The following is a 23,083-nucleotide window of genomic DNA, read 5'->3' on the forward strand; positions in this document are numbered from 1 at the left end:
ACAGGCTCTTGCTATGTTGCCTAGGCTGGTCTTGAACTCCTGGGCTCAAGTGATCTGCCCTCTTTGGCCTCCCCAAATGCTGAGATTACAGGCATGAGCCACTGTGACTGGCCTCCCAGTCTTTTTAACACAGCATTCCCACACCCAGATCAGGCTTGTCTCTTCTCCCACATTTCAAGGGTAGAGACCCTGCCTCCTACTCCCCAAAGCCTTCCCCAAGCCCCACTATTCCAGGGGCTCCAATGTGGATGTCCCTCCTGTTCTTGGTGCTCTGGCCCCAAAGGGATGGACCCTAGGTCCCAGAGTCCCAGGCCCTAGAGCCCTCTTCCTTCCTCAACCTTCTCTTCTAGTCACAGTCTCCCCTCCCCCAGTCCCATTCACTCTCCCCACCCCCATGACTCAGCTGTGTCTCCAGAAATAAACCGAGGCAGGTGCCAGGAGGCCTCTGTCGAGGAACCCCCTCCCAACAGCTGCCGTCTCAGCTGTTTGCAAGCCCCAGGGCCCCAGAGCCCCAAGAAGGGTGGCTGGGAGACTTTACAGTTGGGGAATGCTCCACTGGCTCTGCACCCCCCCGCCCCCGGGTCTTCAGGACTCCATCTTCTTCATAAAGGAGAGACATTTGCCACTCAGGGACCCAACTCTCCTTCCCTGTCTCCCCATTTTCATCTCTCTTCTGTCTTCTACCTATTTTCCTCCCTCCTCCCTGGCCCCTTCCCAATTTCTGAGTCTTTTGGTCTTTCCAGGATTTCTTCCTTTCACTTGCTAGGAAATTATGTCAGAGAGAACTTCAGTTCACCCTGATAGGAAAACTGAGGCACAGAGCGATGTCCCTTGCCAATGATACTAGGAATTCCTAGATGCCACTTGGGGTCTATAGAACATGGGCCAGGCCAGGCGAGGTGGCTTATGCCTGTAATCCCAGCACTTTGGGAGGCTGAGGCGGGAGGATTGCTTGAGCCCGGTAGTTCGAGACCAGCCTGGGCAACATTGAGAAACCTCGTTCCTACAAAAACAAAAACAAAAATTTGCCTGCATGGTAGCATGCGCCTTGTAGTCCCAGCTGCTCAGGAGGCTGAGGCACGAGAATCGCTTGAGCCTGGGAGGCAGAGGTTGCAGTGAGTCAAGATCGTGCCTCTGTACTACAATCTGGGCAACAAAGTGAGACCCTGCCTCAAAAAAATGAAACAAAAACCCATGGGCCAGGGGACTGTGGGCTAGCCCCCTTAAATACTCCAGTCCTGTGGTCAACAGCCTCCCCATTAGCAGGCTCTCTAAATACTAAGGAAGAAGCATCCGGGAATAAACACAGAAGCCACAAGATCCACCCACTCAGACAATTAACTAGTCTAGAGTCTCTCAGTGGGGGGGAATTTCCTCGCATTCTTCCTTTTCTCCTGCTTTCTTTTCTTTTTCCTTCCTTTTTTCCTTCCTTTCCTTTCCTTCCTCATGCTCTGCCCCTGCCTCTTTCAGTTCTCCCTTCTCAGGACGAAGTAGGCTGCTTTGCTGCATGCAGAGCAGAAGTCAGATCTCAGGAAGGACCTCCAGTCTGCAGATTGAAAGAACTCTCGCGCAGCTGGGAGAGACAGCACCTGGGCCCTCATTCCAGGCAGAGATCTGCCTGCAGCCCCCAGGGAAAGTCCACTCACCCACAGGAGCCTGACGGGCTGAGCATTTTTGGAAGTCTTTGGGAGCTGCTGTGTCACAGCAGGCAGCCAGAACAATGGGGCTCTTTCTCTCCCTGTGCAGGAGACAGGCCCACAGACAGGGCCTCACGGCTGGGACAAAGGCCCCAGTGAGGTCAGGACAGTGCTGTGGGAGTTGGGGGTGTGGGGGAGGAATGGGGAGGTAGGTGTGTAGTAGAGCAGCCTGGAAGGAAGGAAGCTGGAGACCCTGGCAGATAAGTTGGGACTCTCTGGAAGGCCATCTCATCAGGGTGCCAGGCCCCTTGGCAGTGTTCAAGCCCCTAAATCTCACCCAGGCTGGGTCTCTTCCCTCCATACACATTCTGATCTCCTTCATTCCCAGGAAACTGAAAACTCTGCGAAGGGACCCCTGTTTAGACACGTGGGAAGGAGGCTGAGAGCTTAACCACACATGCAGGGGCTTGGCAGGGGCGAGCACATCGTTAAGATTAGTGCTGTGCCCTGGAGGCAGAGGCAGACACAGATGTGGCCCCTACTCCACATCCCCAGAGATGGGGCTGACACTCTATGAGGGGCCAATTCCTCCTGCCCAAGGCCAGGATAGGACACACACACACACACACACACACACACACACACACACAGGGACTGGGCCAGGGGTTGGACTCTGTGCAGGACGCTGAGTCACCCGTGGACCAGCTCCGCCTTCCCCAGGAAGCCCAACAAAGCCAGGAGAGGGCTTCCGTTTCCGGGCCCCGCCAGAACACCCCAGCAGGTGTCAGGGACAGGGCAGTATTCCAGCTTCAGCCTGTCTACCTCTGGAGCTCTCTTGATCAATACATCAGAGAAGATGATGGAGCCCTCCTGACGCTCTTGGGGAGAGTTGGTGAGAATGCCTTAATGGGAAACCAAAGCCCCTTCCAGCTCACCACCATGGGCTCTCTGGGGAATCCAATATACTACCTAAACTCCACCTCAGGGAACCTCCCGTAAGAGCCCAAGGACAGACACTGCCCCTCCCCAGCCTTCTCCTCTTCAGGCCCTACTTTCAAAGGCCCACTTTGATCTTCATCCACTCACAGTTCCACCTAAATGCCCCCGAGAGCCCTAAAAATGCATTGACTGGACAATCACAGGGTAATACAGGATAAAGTGAGGATCTACTCTGGCCCCAGAATCATCCTCTTCCCTATAGCTCCTTAAGAAACAGAAGCCCCTGCTCCCTAGCCACGCAGGGCTGAGTTGTGTGGGGGGCAGAAGGTGGGGGAGGTGAGGCCTGGGGTGAGGGAGGAATGTGGTGGTAGGTGGGTGTGGGAGGTCACACTGGTATATCAGAGACCAGCTGGTTTCAAGTTTAGAAATAGGGTGGGGAAGGCCCAGGAACTGGGCAGGGATGGCCTAGGAGAGCCCCAGCTCCCACCAACACAGAGCTGTATTGAACCTGTGTCTGCCTGTCTTGCCCACTATCTCTGGGTCTCCCCGTATTACTATCAGCCTTTGCTCCTCTGGATCTGTCTCCCTGTCTCTGGATTTTACTGGCTTCAGAGAAGGAATAAGTATTGCCCATATGGGTGGGTGATGTGCTGTAACTAAGTGGGCACATGCAGGAAGGAGTGTGTATACACGACGGTGTGCACGTGTGTGCCTATGTGTGACCGTGTGTGCCTGAGGATCTGCAGCAATGATTCATCCTCATCATGAGGACAGATCGCATCCTGACATGCACTTCACCAACAATTCTGTGCACTGGGAGAAGGGTGCATACACACGCACGCGTACACACATACACACGCACACGCGGGCGCTGGGTCACTCTCCAGTTCTCAGAGTGACCTCATCCTCTCAACCTCCGCTGACTCACAGCCCCTAGGGCCAGCTCGGCCTGGCCGGAAGTCTAACACCCGACATAGCCAGCCATCCCCCTTCCCCTCCCGCCTCCTCAGGACGCAAGCCCGCGGCGCCCCCTGGCGGGATCCTGGGGCTCCTCGCACCCCTCTGCCCGTCTCCACCGGCGCACGCGTACACGGCACTCTCAGAGCACCGTGCTGGGTCCGCGGCGCCCTCTGCTGGCCGCTGCCTGTGCGGGCCCCCAGGTGGTTCCCCGAAGCCCAGTCCACCGCAGGGCTGGGAACCTCCCCTTGGCCGTTAGCTTGTTTCCCTATTTCTTGCATCTCTGCCTCCTCTGCTGGACGTAAACCTTCCTGCGGCCTAACCCCCAGAGTTGCTGCAGTGCCAGCGGAGCTCTCCCATCACCTCACTCTCACACCCCCGTGAGGGAAGGCCCTTCCGGAAGCTCAGAACTGGGACACAAAGGCACCAACCTCTGCCTTCCTCTCTGGGACCCCAGCCCTTCTCCCTCCCAGGACAGAACTCATTGACGTCCACTTGACTCTTAGGCACTCAGGGCACTCCATCTCTTTGCAAACATACTGCATCACTCCAGCTGTCCCCCAACCCCTGTGCGTTCCTTCATTCCATAAGTACTTCCTGGCAGCTATTCTGGCACTGTTCTACTTGCTGACATCTTGGGGACGTCTCTGACCTTTGGAAGCGAATAAACCCCAAAGCTCTGTGTATCCTACGATGCCCTGCCTAACCACACCTCTCTCTGTCTCACGGACATACACACAGAAGCATCCAACTTTCTTGGGCTCATACGCAGTTTTATTTCCTGTTGATTTTACAGACGCTCCATCCTGCAAGCCCATTCCCTTGGAAAACCCAGAAAGAGTGGGCACAGTGCTCCCTAGAGGAATAGAGGGGACAGGATGGCTGCCAGGGAGAGGGCAGTTGAGGCACTTAGGGATTTACTCCAGCCCTGATGGAAGATCTGGTGCCCAGGGTAGGGGGAGAGGGCCTGGGCTGGGCTGGAGCCTGGTAGGTATTTCCCAGAAGCCCCTTCAGGAACTGTCACCTGGACTCCAGCACCACCCCTCTTCATGTTGTCACTTCCTGTGGTGGCGGAAGCGCAGGGTGTGAGGGAGAATTTGGGTGACAGGGCAGTGCTGTGGCCGGCAGTGTTTAAGGCCTTGCTTCCTAGAGACCTGGCGTGGGGCTGGAAGGGGGGATCAATAGCGCCTTCCAGCGTCCCAGTAGCCTCCCCTGACGTCCTTCTGGGTCCTTCTGTGGGTGCAGAGCTCTGGCCTGGGGAAGACACACACTCACCCTCCACCCTGGCTCTTCCTTCTCCTCTCCTCAGAGCCTGCCCTCTGATGTTCTTGCTCAGCCCGTAAGAGCCCAGAATGTGGCTGCATGTTATCAGACATCAGCACTGAAGGAACCCCAGAGCCTCCAGCCCACCTCTTCCCCTTTGCCTCAGAGAGGGGCAGTGATGGCTCCAAGGTCACATGGCCAGTGACAGGCAGGACTGAGAGTGGAGTCCAGGGCTACTGTTGGCTACTGTCTCCCACTCCCACCTGCCTCCTCCTGGCACTCACAGGTCTTCTGGGCACACAGGAGATCTGGGGGGCCTCCCAACGACCATTCTCTTGGCATCGGATCAGCGGCAGATTGCGCTGGGCCAGTCCTTCCCGGCACCGGTAGCGAAGCACAGTGTCCACCTCATAGCGCAGCCGTGGGCGGCCAAACACTTGAGCCAGGGGCAGCTCCGGTGGCGGCCCACAGGACACTGCAAAGGAAGACAGTTAGGAAATGAGCCTGGCTCTGTGGGTGACAGTTCCCAGAATCTCCATGGGGAAGAGAGAAATGGGCCACAACATGACAAAAAAAGATCAGGGATTCCGAGTGGACCCACGTAACTTGTTAGCTCTCCCATGGTCTGGAACACGTTCTGACTTCTCTATGTTGCCTTGCACTCTCTGTCTACAAACATCAGTCCCTCTGGTCCCCTAGCCCACCCCTCCACTTCCTTGCTGGGACCCTCCTTTGCCTGCCCTCACCCAGCCCCATCTTGCAGGTGTAGGACAGGTGGTAGTTGCAGGGCACATCACTCCATTGTCCCTGATCATGCCACACCATGACCACGCAGTTCTCTCCAGACAGGAAGTAGCTGTCAGGCTGCCCAGGGTTCCAGTTCTCATAGAGCTGGGGGGACGGAGGAGGTGGTGAGGAGCTCCTACACCAGGAGCACCGGGAGAGGGCCTAGAGGATCTGGGGAGGAGGACTGGTGAGCGGGGCCCCAGGAGAGGGAAGGTTAGGGCTAGGGAGTAGGGGACCTCCCGGAGAAGGGGAAAGGAGAGGGCAAGGACTTTAGGGGAGGAAGAATGGGAGCCAGAAGGGAAGAAAGAGGACACAACGAAGGGAGGAGAGCCCAGGGAGCAGAGGCAAAAGGCACGAGAAAGGGAAGGAGGCCGGAAAAAGAAAGGGACAGGGTCAGGAGGGGTGGGGGTGGTAGGAAACAGAAGTGCTTAGAGGAAGTGAGCTAGACGGCGGGGTTCGACTGGAGCCTCTCACCAGGGGGACGCCATCCGACCACAAGAAGTCGCCTTCGATGGTCCTGTCATTGAGCCCGATCCACTGGTACTCCCGGTACTGGTCTAGGGAGACGGAGGCGTGCAGTGAGAGCCGCCGCCAGCAGATGGCGGCCGTTCCCTGCTCCCGGGCGGTCTGCGGTGACTGCCTGGGAAACCCTTCCCCGCGATCCAGCACCCGCCCTTCTCGGGTTCTTCTACCTCCCTCCAGCCTCTGCTCAAGGGCCAGATGGAAAGCAGGGGAATGGGGGTGGGAGAATAAGGAAGATAGCAACCCAGGCTAGAAAAGGGGAGTTTTGGAAAAAGAGTCAAAACTTTCAACAAGATTGGAGTTGGAGGAGGCCGACGGAGGTCGGAGAGCCGGCAGTTTGGAGGGACTGGAGGCAGCCCCCTGCGCAGCGGCCCGGCCCACACAGGCGCACTCTACTGCGCGAACTCCACTCTCCGTTCCCGAAGGCCACTGCCTAAGCGTAGGGTGGGAAGGAGGGAGAGAGAATGAGAAGGAGAGTGAACGAATGAGTGAGGGAATGCACGCTTGAGAAAACCAAGGAATAAGTGCATGGGTTAATGAGGAAGGCGGTTAGGCGAGTGAGAGAGAGTGAGAGCATATGGCGGGGGCCCCTCCCGCCCTGTCCCCCAGCCCACTGTTGATGAAGTCCTGTTCCTCGGGCGTGCTGATGCTGGCCAGATGCGCGCCGTACATCCGGCACTGAGTCTCTGCCTCCTCCCAGCTCCTTCGTGTGGAAAAGTGCTTGTAGCAGGCGCCCTGGAAGGCGTCCCAGCCGGGGTTGCAGAAGCGGAGGCCTGCGGCACAGAAGGGCGGGCATCTTAGGGCCCCCAAACCCAGAGGGCCAGGTCCCCTGGAATGGGCTGGTCTCCTTCCACTACAGCAGGCCGAGAGGGGCGGGACTAAGGGGGCAGGAGGGCGGTGCAAAAGAGCTAGTAGAGAATGAGGGGGCTAGCAGGAGCCTGGAGGGGCTCTTGGGCAGGGGCGCTGGTGCCTTTTCTAAGAGACAGGAACCAGGGTGAGGGATGGAGTTCCGGTCTGGGTCTCCATCCTAACGAGCAGTGCTCTCCTCTCCAGGAGAATGGAGCCTGTCATGTATTGACCACCGATTAAATGCCAGGAGTATGCTTTGCACTGGTCTCAAATGGACCCCCTATGAGAGGCATTTTGGTTTCACTTAGATAAGAAAATTGAGGGTAGGACTCGAAGAAGTTATGCAACTTGCCTAAAACAGGGACTCATTAATGACAAGGCCAAAACCAATGTCCTCCCTCCCCCCTCCAGAAGCAGCACGTTGTGGAAGGGTCCAGGCTTCAAACCTGCCACCCGTCCCTCAACACTCACCAACATCGCACAGGTCCCCCCCATAGCCAGGCAGACATAGGCAGCGGACCCCTTCCTCCTCCTCCAAGCATGTCCCACCATTGTGGCAGGGGCTGGGGACACAGTCACCTGAGAGGGGGAAAGAAGTGAGGCGGGGGGAGCGAGGCAGCCGGACTCTGCAGCCTGAGCCCTCCAGGAGAGGGTGCAGAGGGTCCCCCAGCCCTGGTCTCCCTGTCCTGGAAGCTATAACAGCACCCTAAAAGTTCTCCCTAGAGCATGTCTCTGGTCACAACCCAGCCCTGAGTTCTGGGTTTCTTTCCTCTTCCCGCTCCCGACTTCAGCATTGGCTCAGCCTTCCATTGTTATGGCGGCCAGTGTGAGCCCAGCCCAAAAGGGGCTGGGGAGAAGTGGCAGGAGGGCCCTCAGAACCCAGCCCCATGATGGAGAAAGATACTGGGCACAGAAAGTAATAGCTCTAAACTTTTATCTGGCTTCTGTGTGATATTGGGCAGGTCATTTTCCTTCTCTAGGCTTGGAGTTTAGTGCCACACCCCCTTGTCTTTTGCCAGGTCCCAACACAGTTCTGTATAGTCCAGGTGGAATGAATGGAAGTGAAGGAGGGGACAGAAGGATTACCATAGCAACAGTGGAGGGTGGTCTCCCTTGACTGCTTCTGAGACCTGATATTGGTGTGGTCCAGGTGAATACTAACCATTCTTCCTGCTGTCCACTGGGCAGTCAGCCAGCCCCAGAAGTGGTTAGTGGAGATCCAGCCCACTTTCCTCACTCTAGGCCCTGCCCCTTCTCCACCAGCTTAGGAACTAAGTCGCAGCAGCTCCCATTGTCCTGCAGTGCTGACTGGCCTCACACATGCAGCTTTCTCTCAACATCATCCAACCTCTCACCTCCCCTTCTTATATCCACAGACTCTTCCACTTACCAGGCTCCCTCTCCCAACTCCACTTTGGGCCTTCTGCAAGTTCTCCAACCTAGAATCCATCTCAATCCCTCCTTCTGGCTCCCTCTCCTCCAGGCAGTCCTCTTAGACTAACACACTACCCTGAAGGTCTGCAATCTGTTGCCTGGATCTAGCTCCATCTGGCTAGGCCATCTGCTTTACAGGACTTTTCCTCTCTGGATCCTGGGGTAGGAGGAGGCTGTCCTTAGGATGTGCTTGGGTGCTAGAGGAGCTGTCAGTTTCCAATCCTTTCTGGTTCAGATGACCCAGGGGAAGATGGCTCCACAGACCAACTGTGTAGGTCATGGCCCTCAGCCATGGTAAGATCAAGGCCCTCATCCATGGGAGGCAAAACCACTCCAGGGCAGAACCCTTCAGACTTTACCATCCAACTATAGAAGCCATGGCCAAGGCCCACAGTGCTTCATGCTGGCCTGGCCACAGATCCCACTGCCTGGTGGGAATCAGTAGGGGTGGAGAGAGGAGAAGCTGGAGTGGATTCAAAGAATTTTGCTGGGATGACCTAGCTGTTTTGGGTGAAATGAATCAGCTTTTCCAGCAGCACTCCTCCTGTCATCTTCCCTCCTGCCAATAGTTTCTTCCCAGCTTGTGGTGCTGCCCACCTCCCAACCCCAGAGGAAGAGGTATTTCATTTAACCCATTAAGCACCAGGCCCCACAGAGGGTAGAATTCTGAACTCCCCTCCCACTCCTCACACTTTCCTGTCCCTCCTGTTGTCCTTTCTGCTCCTTCCCATTCAACCCTCCAACCCTGGGGGACAGAGGCTCTCAAACTTGGTCTTTGGTCCCCTACCCAGGCCATGGTCCCCTCCCCCTGGCTGTGGGCTACAGAACTTGAACCCAGCACAGGCAGAGTCGGGTGAAGAACTCGTCTTGTCATCTTCCCTCTCCCTTTTTGGGGACAACTACTCTACACAACGAGAAAGTTTTCCCTTTCTTTCCATTGAAACAGCAGTCAAGGAGACCTCTTACTTACCCTCCAGGTGGGGAAACTAAGACACTGTAGATACCTCCAATTGTGCTCCTTTTCCCACCAAACCCCCTCCCTATCCCCCACAGGGCTGAACTCCAAGGCCAGTTGTGCAGGGACCTAACAGTTGACATGGGTAAGCCTGGGTGGGACTCAGGATGTGATCCATCTAAGACGGGCGTCCTAGGGCTAAGGGAATCCCAACCTTCTCCAGGGATCACCACTGGGAATCTTAGCCTTCCTGAGCAGGGAGGGCTTCTCTCAGACCCCAGAACCTGATTCCTTCCTTCACACTCTCCATCACTTGCTCTTTGATCTGTGTCTTCTCCACCATTAGGTACTTTGAGACCCTTTGGGTTTGGGGAGGGTAAAGCCATTCCTCCTGGAGAGTAGGGAGTGGTCATTAGTGCAGGAGTTAGTGGAGAAGATAGAAGCTGTAGGTAGTGGGATGAGAGTTAGATACCACCCCCTGCTGAGATGCAGGGCTAGGGGATGGGGGTGAGGGCACCTGAATGCCAGGGAACTGCCTCTATGCTGAGAGACCCTCAGTTCCCTCAGTTACTATGACCCTTGGCACCACCAAGATGGATTGGAAGTGAATATAAATGCACAACACATGCACCCCGGGCTGCAGGGGTTTCTCCCCATCAGGAGTGAGGGACTGCAACTCCCAGCACTGCCTCAGACTATGGATGATGACTTCTCCAGTGGTAATGTGTACAGTCAAATTTTGGGATCTCAGTAGCCAGGAAGGAAAGTGTAGACAGGCCTGAGAAGGAGAGGCTGGGGGAACAATGAGGGGCTGTTAGAATGCCAGGACAGACAAGGGGAGAAGCCGAAAATGAAAAAGGAAGAGAGGCCAAGACACACACAGAGACAGGGAGAGACATGGAACCAGAGAAGAAGCATCCAAGTGCTCCCCATGACACAGACCCATGGAATGAGAGGGGTGGACAGCAGGAGATGGAGACAGAGGGTACCAGAGCTTGGTTACAAAGCAGTTTAATAGAGATTTATTTCCAAGACTTGTTTTCCATGAAACAGTCAAAAAATACTTCACAGAAGTAGTTGCTTAAGGCTCTGTGGGGGTACAGGTTCTCCTGGACTCCAGAGGTTGAGGGGTGAGAAGGGACTCCCAGGCTTCCCTGAGATCAATGGGAGGCAGCTAAAGGGGATGGCACACAGGAGGATGAAGGGAGTAGTTGAAAATAGGCCGAGCCCTGAAGACTGCAATAGGTGATGAGGACCCTTGGAGAGGACTGAGGATGCTCTGTGGGGCTGGTGAGATGTGAGCCACAGGTGGAGGGCCCAATGGCAGGGAAGGATCACAGATGGTCAGTGGTGGGGCTGGGGTCACAGGGTAAAGATGCGGAGAGCTGGGATACCCACAAGGTGGGTATCCGAGATTGGAGACCCATAGGTAGAGGTGGGTAAGAGAATGAAGGCAAAGGACAGGAGAGTTTGGGATGATGGTGGGTTAAAGGACTACAGGTCAGGTGACCCAGAGCTGCAGGGGGAGGAAAAGGAGTAGGATAGAGAGGGCAGGTGAGCCTTGGGCAGAATTACCTGATGCGGGGACCACGGCCACTCCACCTCGGCTGGCGCTGTCAGTGGGCAGCACTGGCTGGGCCTGCACTGAGGTCCCTGCTGGGGCAGTTCTTCCAGAATTATCTTCAGAGGGGGCCTCCAGCTCCCTGGTACCCTCAGGGGCCCGTGTGGCTGGAAGCAGGGAAGGGGCACCCTCGGAGCTTCCTGTCTCCTCGCTCTCTCCTCGAGGGACCCCAGATAGCTCAGGACCACCAGTTTCCTCCCCCACCTCTCTTGCCTCAACCAGAGTGGAAGGTGATGGGGATGCTAGGTTCCTCTCCCTGGGAGTGGGCAGAGTCTCAGTAGGTGGTCCATGGACCCTTGGAGGCCTGGAAGCTTCTGACTCTCCATCAGGAAGTGGTGATGCACCAGGCTGCAGGACTGCCCTTGCTGGCGCCTGGGAGAGTGACTCCTCCTGGGCTGCTGGCTCAGTGGGGAGAGAGGCCTCAGGGCCCGGGCTGCTGAGCTCGCTGGGCCATGCCCACAGAGCCTCATCCTCCACATCCTCCTCTTCTTCTTCCTCCTCCTCTTTCTCTTCTTCATCTTCATATTTCTCTTCTTCCTCCAGTGCCTTGCCTTCCTCTTGTGAGAACCCCGTTGGCGGTACCATGGATTGCGTTTCAAATTCTAGGCAAAGCACAAACAGTTCAGCACCAGGGACAGCGTCCACCCGAGGACCGAAAGAAAAAAGGGAAGGAGAGAAATGTGGGGCTGGGGAGGGTGGGCCCTGGGGAATAGGGAAGAGCCCGCCCGAGGACAGGTGGTCCTTGCTCCACACTGGAAGAACTTGACTCTGGCTATATTGTTGAGGCAACACTTGAGAAGGCTCTGTGAGCCATCATTAGCCCCAGAGAACACGGTCATTGCATCACCCTCCTACTCTGTCAAAACTCTAGTCTGTTTTGGGTGTGTGAGGTGGAAGAGGGACCAAAGAAGGAAGGCCCCACCTTTCCAGGGCGCAGCTCCCCAAAGCATCTCTAGCTCCATAGAGTTGGGGGTGGAATTTACTGGAAAAGCAAAGGTTGGGAGAGGGACAGGAAAGGTGCTCTGCACCCCTGAGCTACTGAGAAAGGACAGGGCAGAGTCATGCCATCCATGACCCTAGCATCAACCTGGGCTTGCCTCTTCTGCCCCCAGCTTCTTTCAATCAAAACATCCTTAGGATAAGGGATTCCAATTACCTAGGAGCGTCCTAGGGGCCTCTGCTGGGTCTTCTGGAGTGGAGCTTCCACCTCCTCCATCCTCCATGATGGGGATGGAGTAGATGGCCCCACGGGATTCACTCTCCATGGCTTCCTGAGGCAGCTGCAGTTCCTCCAGGGTCTCTGTCACTGTGACGATAGCCTCTAGTCCATCAGAGGCTGGGTCGGAGGCTGGGTTGGAGGCCTCAGGGATGGTAGAAGGCTGGGCCGAGTCTGTGGCAGGAGGAAAGTACTGATGCAAGGCTGAATAGGTAGCTCTGCCCTCCCAGGTCACAGCTTGCACCACGGAATTCTCTCAATTCTCTCACATCTTCCCTGTGGGGCACCTACGGGGGCCCAGGGAGCATCCCAGAACTTCGTCACTCATTTCTCAAGCATTCATCAAGTGCCTACTGTGTGTCATGCCAAGCATTCTCCTGGGCACTGAGGATACAGTGTAGAACAAAACAGCAAACCTCCTACCCTCAAGGGAAATTATATTCTAGAACAGATGACAAACAAACATATATTATAATGTTACAAGATATAGAACACTTGAGCAGAGTTAGAAGCTAGAGTGATGGAAAGTACTACTTTGGAGTGGTCAGGAAAGGCTCAGGTGAGAGATATTCCCTAGGGGGAGGGGCTGGAGCCAGCAGGATGGATGAAATAGCTTCAGCACCTTGGGATCTTGGGCTTGGGGCAAGGTGTGAGATGTCCTAGGCATCCCCAAATTCTTTTATTTTTTAGACAGAGTCTTCTTCTGTCACCCAGGCTGGAGTGCAGTGGCACGATCCCAGCTCACTGCAACCTCCGCCTCCTGGATTCAAGTGATTCTCCCGTCTCAGCCTCCCAAGTAGCTGGGACTACAGGCATGTGCCACCATAACTGGCTAATTTTTGTATTTTTAGTAGAGACAGGGTTTCACCATGTTTGCCAGGCTGATCTCGAACTCCTGGCCTCAAGTGGTCTTGGCCTCCCAAAGTGCTGGGATTACAGGCATGAGCCACTGCATTGAGCCTCCAAAATTCTTGAAATAGAAGGGAAGAGGCTGTCATCCCCTCAGGATAGCTGGAGGGCAGAGTGCAGGAATAACTTCAGGCATCACCTGAGGATCTCAGTGGTGGGGCAAGTAGGCAAGGGACAAGGCCACCTCCTTCTGGGACCTACTCCCTTCAAATAACCAGAAGTTTAGAATGGTTTACTTGTCCTCTGGGGAAGGGAGCCAAAAGCAGAAAACCAATGAAGTGAAGGTGGAATTGGGCTAAGAAAAGTCCTGAGGGCTGCCTGTGCTCAGCCAGGCAAGACAGGACAGTGAGTCCCTGCCCTCATCACCTGCTCCAGTGAGGCTTACTCCTCACCAGACCTTGTGTCCTTGCTGCCTGTGTCCTCCACCAACTGTAGTCCCAACTGTAGTCATATTCCCCCTCCCCTGCCCCTCCTCATGATCCAGGCCATTTCCTTCCAAAATAGTGCTTGGCTTGGCACACAATCATAGCCAGCACACAGAAGTTTTAGCTATTACCATTATTATTATTATTACTACTACTACCCCTGTTCCAGGAGGTCTTTTCAGATGGACCTGACTTCCTATGGACTTTTACTTCCCCACCCCTCCCCAACCCCAGCCAAATATGTCCACAGATCTGTCCGAATGGAAGTAATGCTTTTCTCTCAGTCTCTCCTCATCCTGGGAGTGAGGCATCTTGTCTTCCCTTTGCTGGGGGTTCCCATGGCAAAAGCTGTGCCTTCATCCTTCAGACCAAGTGCTCCCTGAGGGTAAAGGCTGTGTCTGCTCCTTCCATTTCTTCTTCCAGCTCTTGTAACAGTATTTCAGGCTTACAACTGAGGAAGGACCCAGACACCCCATGGCAATGCCTCTCTTATTGTCAGTCACCCTTGGCCTGGGCCTTTTCAGGGTCCCAGAAACTGCCTCCCCCCCAGCTCCCAACATCAGATATGGGCAGGTTTGGGTGCAGTGGCTCACACCTATAAATCCCAGCACTTCAGGAGTCCAAGGTAGGCAGATTGCTTGAGCCCAAGAGTTCAAGACCAGCCTGGGCATGTGGTGAAACCCCAACTCTACAAAAATTACAATAATTTGCTAGACATGCTGGCATAAGCCTGTGGTCCCACCTACTCCGGAGGTTGAAATGGAAGGATCCCCTGAGCCCAGGGAGGTTGAGGCTACAATGAACCATGATCACACCACTGCACTCCAGCCTGGGGGACAGAGTGAGACCCTATCTCAGAAAAACAAACAAACCATAAGATGTGGGCAGAAAGCAATCTCTATTCCCAACTGTACTTAAGGTCCTGCTCCCTTTAGGGGGAATTGTATCCATCCACCAGTATTTGGTAGTTAAAGATCTGACACCTTCTTAAGCTGTAGTTTCTGGAAATCCTCCAGAGGGCTCCTGAGGGCATTTGGTTGTTGACTGGAAGACCTTGGGCAGATTACTCATTTAATTCACAGAATGTTGGTCATCTTTGCTCTGCCAATAAGCTGACAGGAAATGGGAGCTTATTCAGCAGCCCAGCTGGAGCAAACAAGGCATGGACTACTGGTGGGAAGGCAGATAAGGAGAGGCCAAAAGGTGACTACTCCTTGGGCCAAACAGCTGACAGACACCACACCAGAGGGCATGCCCAGAATTAGAACCCTAGATGACAAACTGGACTTCACCCACAACCCCTTCAGGCAAATGGCAAAGCCCTGAGCTAAACTGATCAGACTGGGGTAGGACTTTTAGGGCTCAACTCTGCCTTTCTGAGATTGGTCTCAGCTTCTGCGGGGAGGTGGGCTCACCTCGGAAGCAGTAGACGTTGAAGCGGCTGTGCTTATTGGGGAAGCCAGTCTGGTTGGGGAAGAGGAAGAGAGTCTTGACACCAGGCAAGCCCCCACCACAGCGCTGGCTGGGTGTGACGATGGGGTAGCGCACACTGCCATCAGCTAGCCACCCTGGGCTGCAGCGGTCCAGGCCACCATCCCAGGCTGCATACAGTTGGCCCGTGGTGGCAATCTCTGCACCCCGCTCCTGGCAGTATGCCCGTGCTTCCTCCAATGTCAGCTTTTCTGGAGGGTCACCCAGGAACAGTTCTCCTGGGCGGAGAAGAGAAGGCTGGGTTACCAGGTAGCTGGTAGCTCCTTCCACTCTGGTCTCCCATGGGAACCCTGGGCAAGCTTCTCCAGTTCCCTCATCTGTGGCAGGGAGTCAACTACTCTACTTCATAGGATCAAAGTCTGAATAGGACCTCAAGATGGATATTAGAGCTCAAAGAGATGGGGCTCAAACTTCTCGTTCTGCAGAGTCATGCACAGAGTCCACCCAGCAGGTGGTAGATTAGTTAAATTCGGTATCCTGCTGCCTGGCTGAGACTTTGGTCATGAGCTTGCCTCTGTGACAGTGTTTGGAGAGAGGGACACCAATTGTCTCCTTACTCCTGCTTGCCCCCTTAAACTCAGGAGGGATAGTAAGGTCCTGCAGAGGCCCCGGGAGGACCTATGGATGGGCAACATGGAGGTAGGAAATTGTCCCCTGGGAACCTCTCACTCCTAATCACCATTTAGGTCTTCAGCATAACAGTAGACATCATAGAGGTCATCCGGGTCCACCACACCATAGTTCCGGACCCCGGGGAAGCCATCCATGTCTCCGTAACAGGCCTCTCGTGGGGTCTGGATGGGATACCTGGGAACGAAGGACAGAATCGCTTAGTACAGATGCTTTCACCAGGGAGCCAGCCCATACTGATTCTATTGAACCCCACTGCCACCACAGTGCAGACACTTGCTGACAGCTGGCTGTCCTTCTAGCACTGCAGGGATGCACATGCTCAGAGTCCTCACCTCCCCTCCTCAGACCAGCCTCATCCCCCAGAGGCAAAAAGCCCTGCATGCCCAGCCTGACGCAGCAGGCAGCACCCGGCTGAAGGGGGGCCATGGCCACCTCAGGGGCAAATAGAAGCCCCAATCCACAGCCCCTTCCCACCTCACGGTCTGATCCGACAGCCAGCCAGCATCACATTGCTCATAGCCACCAAGGTAGGCGGCATAGAGCTGCTCCGGGGTGGCGATGTGGGCTCCAATGCGGGCACAGGCCTCCTGGGCCCCAGAAAAGGAGAAAGCGTAGCGGGCAGAGCCCTCTCGGTAGAGAAAGACGACCCCTGTGGGGCAGAGAGGACCCCTGAGCCAGGTGAGCACCCAGCACACTGGCCTCCCCTCACCCTCCTTGTCACTCCTCTGTACACAGGGGTAAAGTTCAATTGTGCTCACTCTACAGCATGAGGGACTCAAGTTAGATTGTGGGTAGAATGTCCTCCACCTGAAGAGAGAAAGGAGGCAACAAAGGCCTGTGTCTCCTCACTCTTTTTCCAACCCAGGCTGCGCCTTCCAGCTACGTTTGCTTCCCTCTCACACTGTGGGCTCCCCGAGGGCGAGAATCCTCCCTTCCCTCCCTCCCTGTCTCCGGGAACCTCCCTGCCCTCTCACCTTTGACCTTGACCTCCACAGCGTCGCTGCTGTCATCGATGCCGTGCTGGACCTCGCAGCGATAGATACCTGAGTCGTTGGGGCGCAGCTCGCTCAGCGCCAGGGAGACATCGGTGAGCGACGCTGGGTACGCAGGCAGTGCCACGCGGAACCGGTAGGCCTCGTTCACCTTGACGCGCACTCCCCGCGCCACCAGCACCTCTGCCTCCCGGCCCCCGGACAGGAAAGTCCACTTGACCCGCGGAGAGCCCAGCACGGCCAGGCGGCTCGGCGGCGGCCGCAGGTAGTGGACGTGGCATGGGATGGTGAGGGCGCCGCCGAGCACGCCCTGCAGTGGCGCGTCGCCCGCGATGCGCACGTGAAAAGCGCGGTCCTCTGTGAACGGGTGCAGCCGGCTGGAACTTAACGCTGTCAACTCTCAGAGTCCCACCCGGTGGCCTCCAAGCCCCGCTCCAGGATCCCTCCTTCCGGCCCCAGGATTCTCCAGCCCTCCTAGGATCCGGGGCCAGGATCCTGCAGCCCTACCTCTGGGTCCTCCAGGACCACCCCGAATGTCTCCAGACCCATCCCCCAAAGTCTCCCAGTCAATTCCGCCCCCAGGATTCCTTGCCCTGCTCTCAGAGCCTTCCACTTCCTTTCCAAAATTCCTAGACCACACCCCAGGGTCTTCCAACCTTGCCCCCTGAGTCCTCCAGCCCAGTTTCCCAGTCTACTCCCATTAGGGCCTCCTTCAGGGTTTCTCCCAGTTCCGCCCCTTTCCCACCTCCTAGCTTCAGGATCCCGTATCCTCCACCTTAGGGACCCAAAGCCTTGCACCCAGGGCCCTTCCCTAGTCCTGCCCCATGATTTCTCCAACCCACCAGATGCTCACAGCTCAGCCCTTATTTCCAAGTGTTCCAGCCTGGACGCTTCCCCACAGCCGCTTCCCCACAGCCCTCCCAATTGTCTCTCTTCCTGGGGCCCCTAAGCCTGGAAGCAGTTGGTTAGGGCTGAACAAGACAGAGACGGTGACCCCAAGTGGGGTTGCTTACCTGAGCTGTCTCCTTCCAGAACATCTGCTAAAGCTGCAGGAGCCTGGGCCAGGACCAGGGCTGCCAGCAGGGGCAGGAACAGCTGGGCCATGCTGCAGGCTGACAGAGGGACATGAGAAGGAAAGATGGGGTTAGACTTCAGGATGGACGTCCCCCGGCTCCCTACCACACCCATGTGGGTTCACACATATCCTGGCTCCAGAAGTCTCCCACCTTCACATCACCACAGACTCTCTGTTTCTGATCCCCATCTTCCCACCAAGGGATTTCGTCTCAGAACCAAGACCTGAGTCCTAGTCAACTCACTGTGTGACCTAAGCCAAGCTCCTTATCTTCTCTGAGCCTTTATTTTCTTATTTATAAAAAAGCATCATCATTACTATCTCATGAGTTGTGATGGGACCATGTGCTTTGAGAGTGTTTAGTATCTTAAAACTCCTATACAAATGCATAGCACCAGGCACACAGTAGGAGCTCAGTATATAGCATTAATGGTGGGTGCTATTATACTCAGAATTCCGTCTGCTCCTCCCAGTTAGACTCCTTCCTCGAACCCAGAGCCTTCTCCCATAGTATCTCTTTAGCCTTTCCTGCCTTCTAGACTGTCCCTGCCTCCGAGGACACCATACTCACCTGGCCTTTTCCAGGAGGGCCTCCTAGACTGAACCCAAGTAAGCACAACTTCTCCTGAATCCACCCTCTCCTCTACCTCCTCCCCAGCATTATTTGTAAGGAAATTCTTCTCTTTACTCCCCAACATTCTCCATCCCCCTTCCTTGGCTGCCTCCTCCCTTCTTCTTCCCAGCCTCTCCTTTCTGCCTGGCACGGGCTTTCCCACCGGAACTCTTGGCTCAGAAATCAGTTGGGACAAAGCCCCTGTCTCTGCCAGTCTGGCCTCCATCCAGCCCCTCCCTTCCCCCACCCTACCTTTTGTGAAAGCCTTGGGCTGGAGGGTGGACTAAGGAGGGTGAGAATAAATTGGAGGGGCTACCCCTTCCTACCCCTGGCTATCAGAAGCTCTAGAACCCAGAATATTCCTCCAAAGATCTCGAAGCACTTACACTCTCATAAAAAGGACGTGGTGTGACATTGAGAAATGGAGACTGAGGCTCAGAGAAGGATAGGGCTGCCCCTGGATCCCTAGCAAAGCCAAGTCAGGCACAAGGGCAATGTGCTCCCAGGAGAGAAGCCTCAGAGCTACATCATCTTTAAGGGTTGGGCTAAACTTAGAAGAGCATGGAGATCCAGGTATGCCATGGAATAGGCCAATGATGCAGCAAGAAAATTGAAGGTTAGACTACAGGCAGGACTTCCTAGAGATCAGGTTTATTCCACTGGCTGTACACTCCCATTCCAGGCCCACTGTTTATCCCCCATCTTCCCTGCCCTCTCAGCCTCTGCCTTCATACCTGTCCCTGCACTTTCCTAAGCCTGAGATGATGGGAAATTTCCTACTTTTCCCAGATCCTCCCACCTCCCTGCCATCATAACCCCCATCTCCCCCACTGTGTCTGGGTATCATTCCCTAGGGTCAGAGTTGGGAGAGGAGTGGCACAACCAGATGCTTAGGGCCTCTCTCTGACCTTTCAGAGGGAGGAAGTTCTTGATGAGGCCAGATTAGAGGTGCTGAGACCAGCTCCAGGCATCGGGGTGCTTGAGAGGACTGTTCTGGGGCTGGAGTGGGGACCACTGGGCATGAGCAGCCAGTGCCCACCGGGTGCTGGGAAGACTGTTTGCCATGCATCTGAGCTGTGCCAGGGCCTGGGCCCGGCCCCCTTCTGGCACCCTCCCTCCCTTCTCTCTGGGCTGGAGCTGGAGCTGCTCACAGACCTGGCTCCCATCTCTCTGACAGGCGGCCCAGAAACCCATATAGTTGGAGTCACTTTGGGGCCAACACCCTGGACCACCCTTTCACCTCTGTCTGACAGTGGGAGAGTGAGGGAACAGGGCCTAAGGCCAATGAGGACCTAACTGCTCTGGAACATGGAGGGCAACCTACCCTTGACCCCAAAAATGGGAGTCACTGACCAGTGAGGCCAAGAGGGCAGCCCTGTGCAATTCTCAGAGAGCTCTGTCTCTCCAGCTCGGGCCTCAGCCTCCCAGGTGCAGCTAGGAGCCCTGAGGAAACTCAGACTTCCTCACATCTGGTACCAGCCTCGGAACCCAGGGGTCCAGGGTTCTGTGGCCTTCTCTATCCCACACACCACTCATCTCCACTTCGTCTTCTCTTCCTCCAGAGCAGGCCACACCTCTCCGTCTCTAACCCTGAGAGCTCAGCAGTCACACGGTCCCTTCCCTTGACGCCACAACACCCCCCTCTCTGTTTCAGCTCCAGCGTCTGTATCTCTGCCCTTGTTTTGAATTTCTCGAGCTGTTCAGGAAACTTTCCTCTTGTCACATCGTTTCTGTCTGACCCTGGATGTCCATCTCCCTCACAGTCTTCATAGACCCAACCCAGAGTTAAGATCAGATCTCTCTCTCTCTTTCTCTCTCTCTCTCTGTGTGTGTGTAAGCATGCACGTGTGTACACACATCTAACAACACCCACCACCTCCATGCTGAATGCCCATCAGCAGGCAGCCAAGGTCTGTCCCATAGGAACTGAGCTCCAGCACTCAGCAGGGTCAGCAGGGAGGGACAAGAAGCCAGAGCTTTGGCTATAGCAGGAGGGAAGCTCTCTGCTACCCCCTTAATGGCTTCATGAGGAGCAACACGAGCCTACACGATATAAGCAGGGCCTTAGGGCCTGTAGGAGTAATTGCAATCATCATATAAATAGTCCTTTTTATTGGAAGCACAACTAATAATACTATTAGCAATGTCACCAGCCGAGCTGTTGCAGATCCCTCTCGTATAGAATCTGAAATGTGGATGATGCTGTTATAAATAGCAAAGTTAGCCATAACAACATAGGCACTGGTAATACTGTGGGTGGGTCTATGGGTAACACTGTTCCCTGATCTTACTGTTATCATCTGCAATCTAAGTAATGCAGATAATAATGGTGCCCCTCAGACTTGATGCCAATCTCTTGGTCCTATTAGACCCATGTAGGCAGAGCTATTCTAATAGGTGGGGGAATACCTGACAGGATATGGAAATATCTGGGAGAGGGAATTCCCAGGCCCCTGGCAGTGCTAGGAAGGAATCCAATAGTGGTAACGGAATTCCAGCTGATAGTTACTGATGCCTACCTAAGCCAGTTCTCCTAAATGCTTCCTGTGGATAACCTCAACTGTGAGAAAAAGATTGTTTATGTTTTGCTCATTACACCAATGAGGAACCCGAGGTTCAGAGAAGTCAACTAACTACCCCAAGGTCACAGAGCAAGGAGCCGAGTTGGGATTCCAGACGAAATGGGCACCCCGACCACCTCCTAGAGAGGCTCTGATCGGCTGTCCTGCCGGACTACAGTAAGGTGTCCCCAGAAGGGTTGCTGGCCGCTGCTCCTGGAGCTGCCTGTGCGTGGGGCACGGAGGCAGGGACTGATCCGGAACGCTACCGCCCTGCCTGGGACAAGGTCGGAAATCTCGGCGGCCGCGCTGGGACAGGAGCGAGCAGCAGCGCAGACGCCAGGACCCGAGGGGTTGCTGATCAGACTGCGAGCAGCAGGGGGGCTGCCACTGACAGAGCTGGAAGCATGTAGATAAGAGATGGCAGCAGCAGCTGCAGGCGCTCGGGGCTGTCTGGCAGCCTACCCCGCTGCGGTGTCAGGAGTCGACGAGTTGGGTGCCCCAGAGCCTCGAGGCAAGGGCTGACAGGCGGGTGGCGCAGACCAGGCAGGCACTCCCTTCTCCCTGTCCCCGGCCCCAGGGCGGGCGGCGGGGCTGCGGATGCACTCACCTACCCAGGGCTGGGGTTGGGTCGCGGCACTGCGAAGTTTGTCGCCTCCTCCGGGTGTCTCCTCCGGGTCCACGGCTCAGTCCTGAAGCTGCAGCTGAGACTGCGGCGGGGACTGCGCGAGCGCGAGGAGAGGCTGGGGCCGCAGGACATTCGGAAGAGGGCGCCGGCCCTCCCGGCGCCGCACAAAACCCCCTTTCTTCCCCCCGCCCCTGCCCCGCCCTCCCCGGGGCAGCCCCCGCCCCCGCCCCCTGGTCGGGAGCGCAGGGGGCTCGGGACGGTCACGGGACCCGCTGCCTTCTCTGCGTCGGCTCCCGGCAGCAGCGGCGAGAGCAAGGACGAGCGAAGTAGGACATCGTTCAGCGGATGAGAAGCCGAGGGCTTGGAGTAGGGAGGGGGGCAGGAGGCGCGGGGAGGGAGATTTCGCCCAGCGTTCGCTGAGCTAAAGGATGACGATGTTGCAGCTGGAAGGGTGGAAGTTGGACAACTGGAGGGACTTCTCGTTGTTCAAAGAAGAAGGAGGAGGGATTCAATTAGACTGTAAGAAGTGGATGAAGGGAGAATGGGGGCTTTGCTCCTGAAAAGACACACCCTCTCTAATAAAAATGGGAAGCTCTTTTCTGGAGGCAGAATGGGGTGCAAATGACCGTAGCTACCTCCCTGGAGGCAGCTATGATTGGGCATTGGCTCCTGTGGTGCTCCCACTCCATGCACAGAGGAGGAGCTGACTTTGCAGCTGGAAGGATGGAGGTTAGACAGCAGAATCATGGGTTAAACAAAGCAAGTCAGGAAATCTCTAGACCTGGGGTGGGGGTGGGGTGCGGGTGGCACTGTGAAGGGACATTACCAGTCATGCAAACCAATGTGCAAAATGCAGGCGTTGCTGGGAGCCCAGAAGGCCTACTGGCCAGGGCTGTCGATGCTGAATGTGCAGCCTGATGCCAGGGGGTGGGCCTTGAGTGCTGCCCAGCCAGGAACTCCTCAGCGCCCAGAATACCAATGACTCTCCTTTCCCCCAGCTCCAGGGCCTCTGCTTCCCTCTCCTTTCCCAGGCTCTCTTTGCTTTTCCCTCCTCCCTCCTGGGACTGTAGGCAAAGCCCCTGGCACAGACAGTGGGCAGGACAGCCAGATGCCTAGATTCCCTCCCCTGGATACCAATATTGGCACCAAGGATAGCTTTGGAGGGCTTTGATCCCCATAATCTCCACAGCATCTTCAAAATACCCCAAGTAAAGTAAGGTGCATTCAATGCAAATGCAGCCTCAAGGCAGATCCCCAGCCTTCCATCTAGACTGCACCCTAGGTCCCTCTTGGGAACTCTGGACTGCTCCCCACTGAATGTGCCAGCGCCCCACTCACCACTGCCTGGCTTTCACTCCCAGTGCTATGGACTTGGTTCCAAACGGCTTTGAGAACCTCACTAAAAAAACCCGCTCCAAATCTTTGAGGGTCTAAAGGGAAGATTCTGGCCCCTTCCCAGAGACCCATCTACTGTAGGGACAGGAAAAGAAGACCTGGGGGGTAGGGAGGGGTTGATGGTAAATTTCCTTACCAAGAAAAATGCCAGCCAGGTGCGGTGTCTCATGCCTATAATCCCAGCA

The 23,083-nt window shown here is 55.7% G+C and overlaps 1 protein-coding gene across 4 annotated transcripts; it reads right to left on the minus strand.

Moving 5' to 3' along the window:
• Positions 1-4,285: 4,285 nt before the first annotated feature.
• Positions 4,286-22,223, minus strand: BCAN (brevican). Of its 4 annotated transcripts, none has more exons than XM_030824187.1 (14): positions 21,490-22,219; positions 17,643-17,741; positions 16,612-16,986; positions 16,112-16,286; positions 15,684-15,811; positions 14,929-15,222; positions 12,120-12,353; positions 10,918-11,565; positions 7,425-7,532; positions 6,719-6,877; positions 6,057-6,139; positions 5,543-5,687; positions 5,081-5,271; positions 4,286-4,787 (listed from the first exon to the last, which is right to left on the minus strand). In XM_030824187.1, exons 2-14 carry the CDS (start codon positions 17,731-17,733, stop codon positions 4,680-4,682), a joined length of 2,739 nt encoding a protein of 912 aa, XP_030680047.1. In that variant the 5' UTR covers positions 17,734-17,741; positions 21,490-22,219; the 3' UTR covers positions 4,286-4,679. The 4 variants fall into 4 exon arrangements, 3 of the variants coding, with proteins under 3 accessions (XP_030680047.1, XP_003259516.1, XP_012366646.1); XM_003259468.4 differs by having other exon boundaries at positions 21,486-22,219; XM_012511192.2 differs by lacking the exon at positions 21,490-22,219 and adding an exon at positions 18,276-18,295.
• Positions 22,224-23,083: the final 860 nt, after the last annotated feature.

The sequence above is a fragment of the Nomascus leucogenys genome, chromosome 12, assembly GCF_006542625.1.
Source record: "Nomascus leucogenys isolate Asia chromosome 12, Asia_NLE_v1, whole genome shotgun sequence".
In the NCBI taxonomy this organism is placed as follows: domain Eukaryota; kingdom Metazoa; phylum Chordata; class Mammalia; order Primates; family Hylobatidae; genus Nomascus; species Nomascus leucogenys.

Excerpts from the sequence above, each read along its gene's own strand:
- BCAN (XM_030824187.1), bottom strand. The coding sequence starts at position 17,733 with ATGGCCCAGCTGTTCCTGCCCCTGCTGGCAGCCCTGGTCCTGGCCCAG. Across the intron at positions 16,287-16,611 it reads TGTGGAGGTCAAGGTCAAAG|GGGTCGTCTTTCTCTACCGA; the intron begins GTGAGAGGGCAG and ends TCTGCCCCACAG. Across the intron at positions 11,566-12,119 it reads GGCCCCTAGGACGCTCCTAG|AATTTGAAACGCAATCCATG; the intron begins GTAATTGGAATC and ends TGCTTTGCCTAG.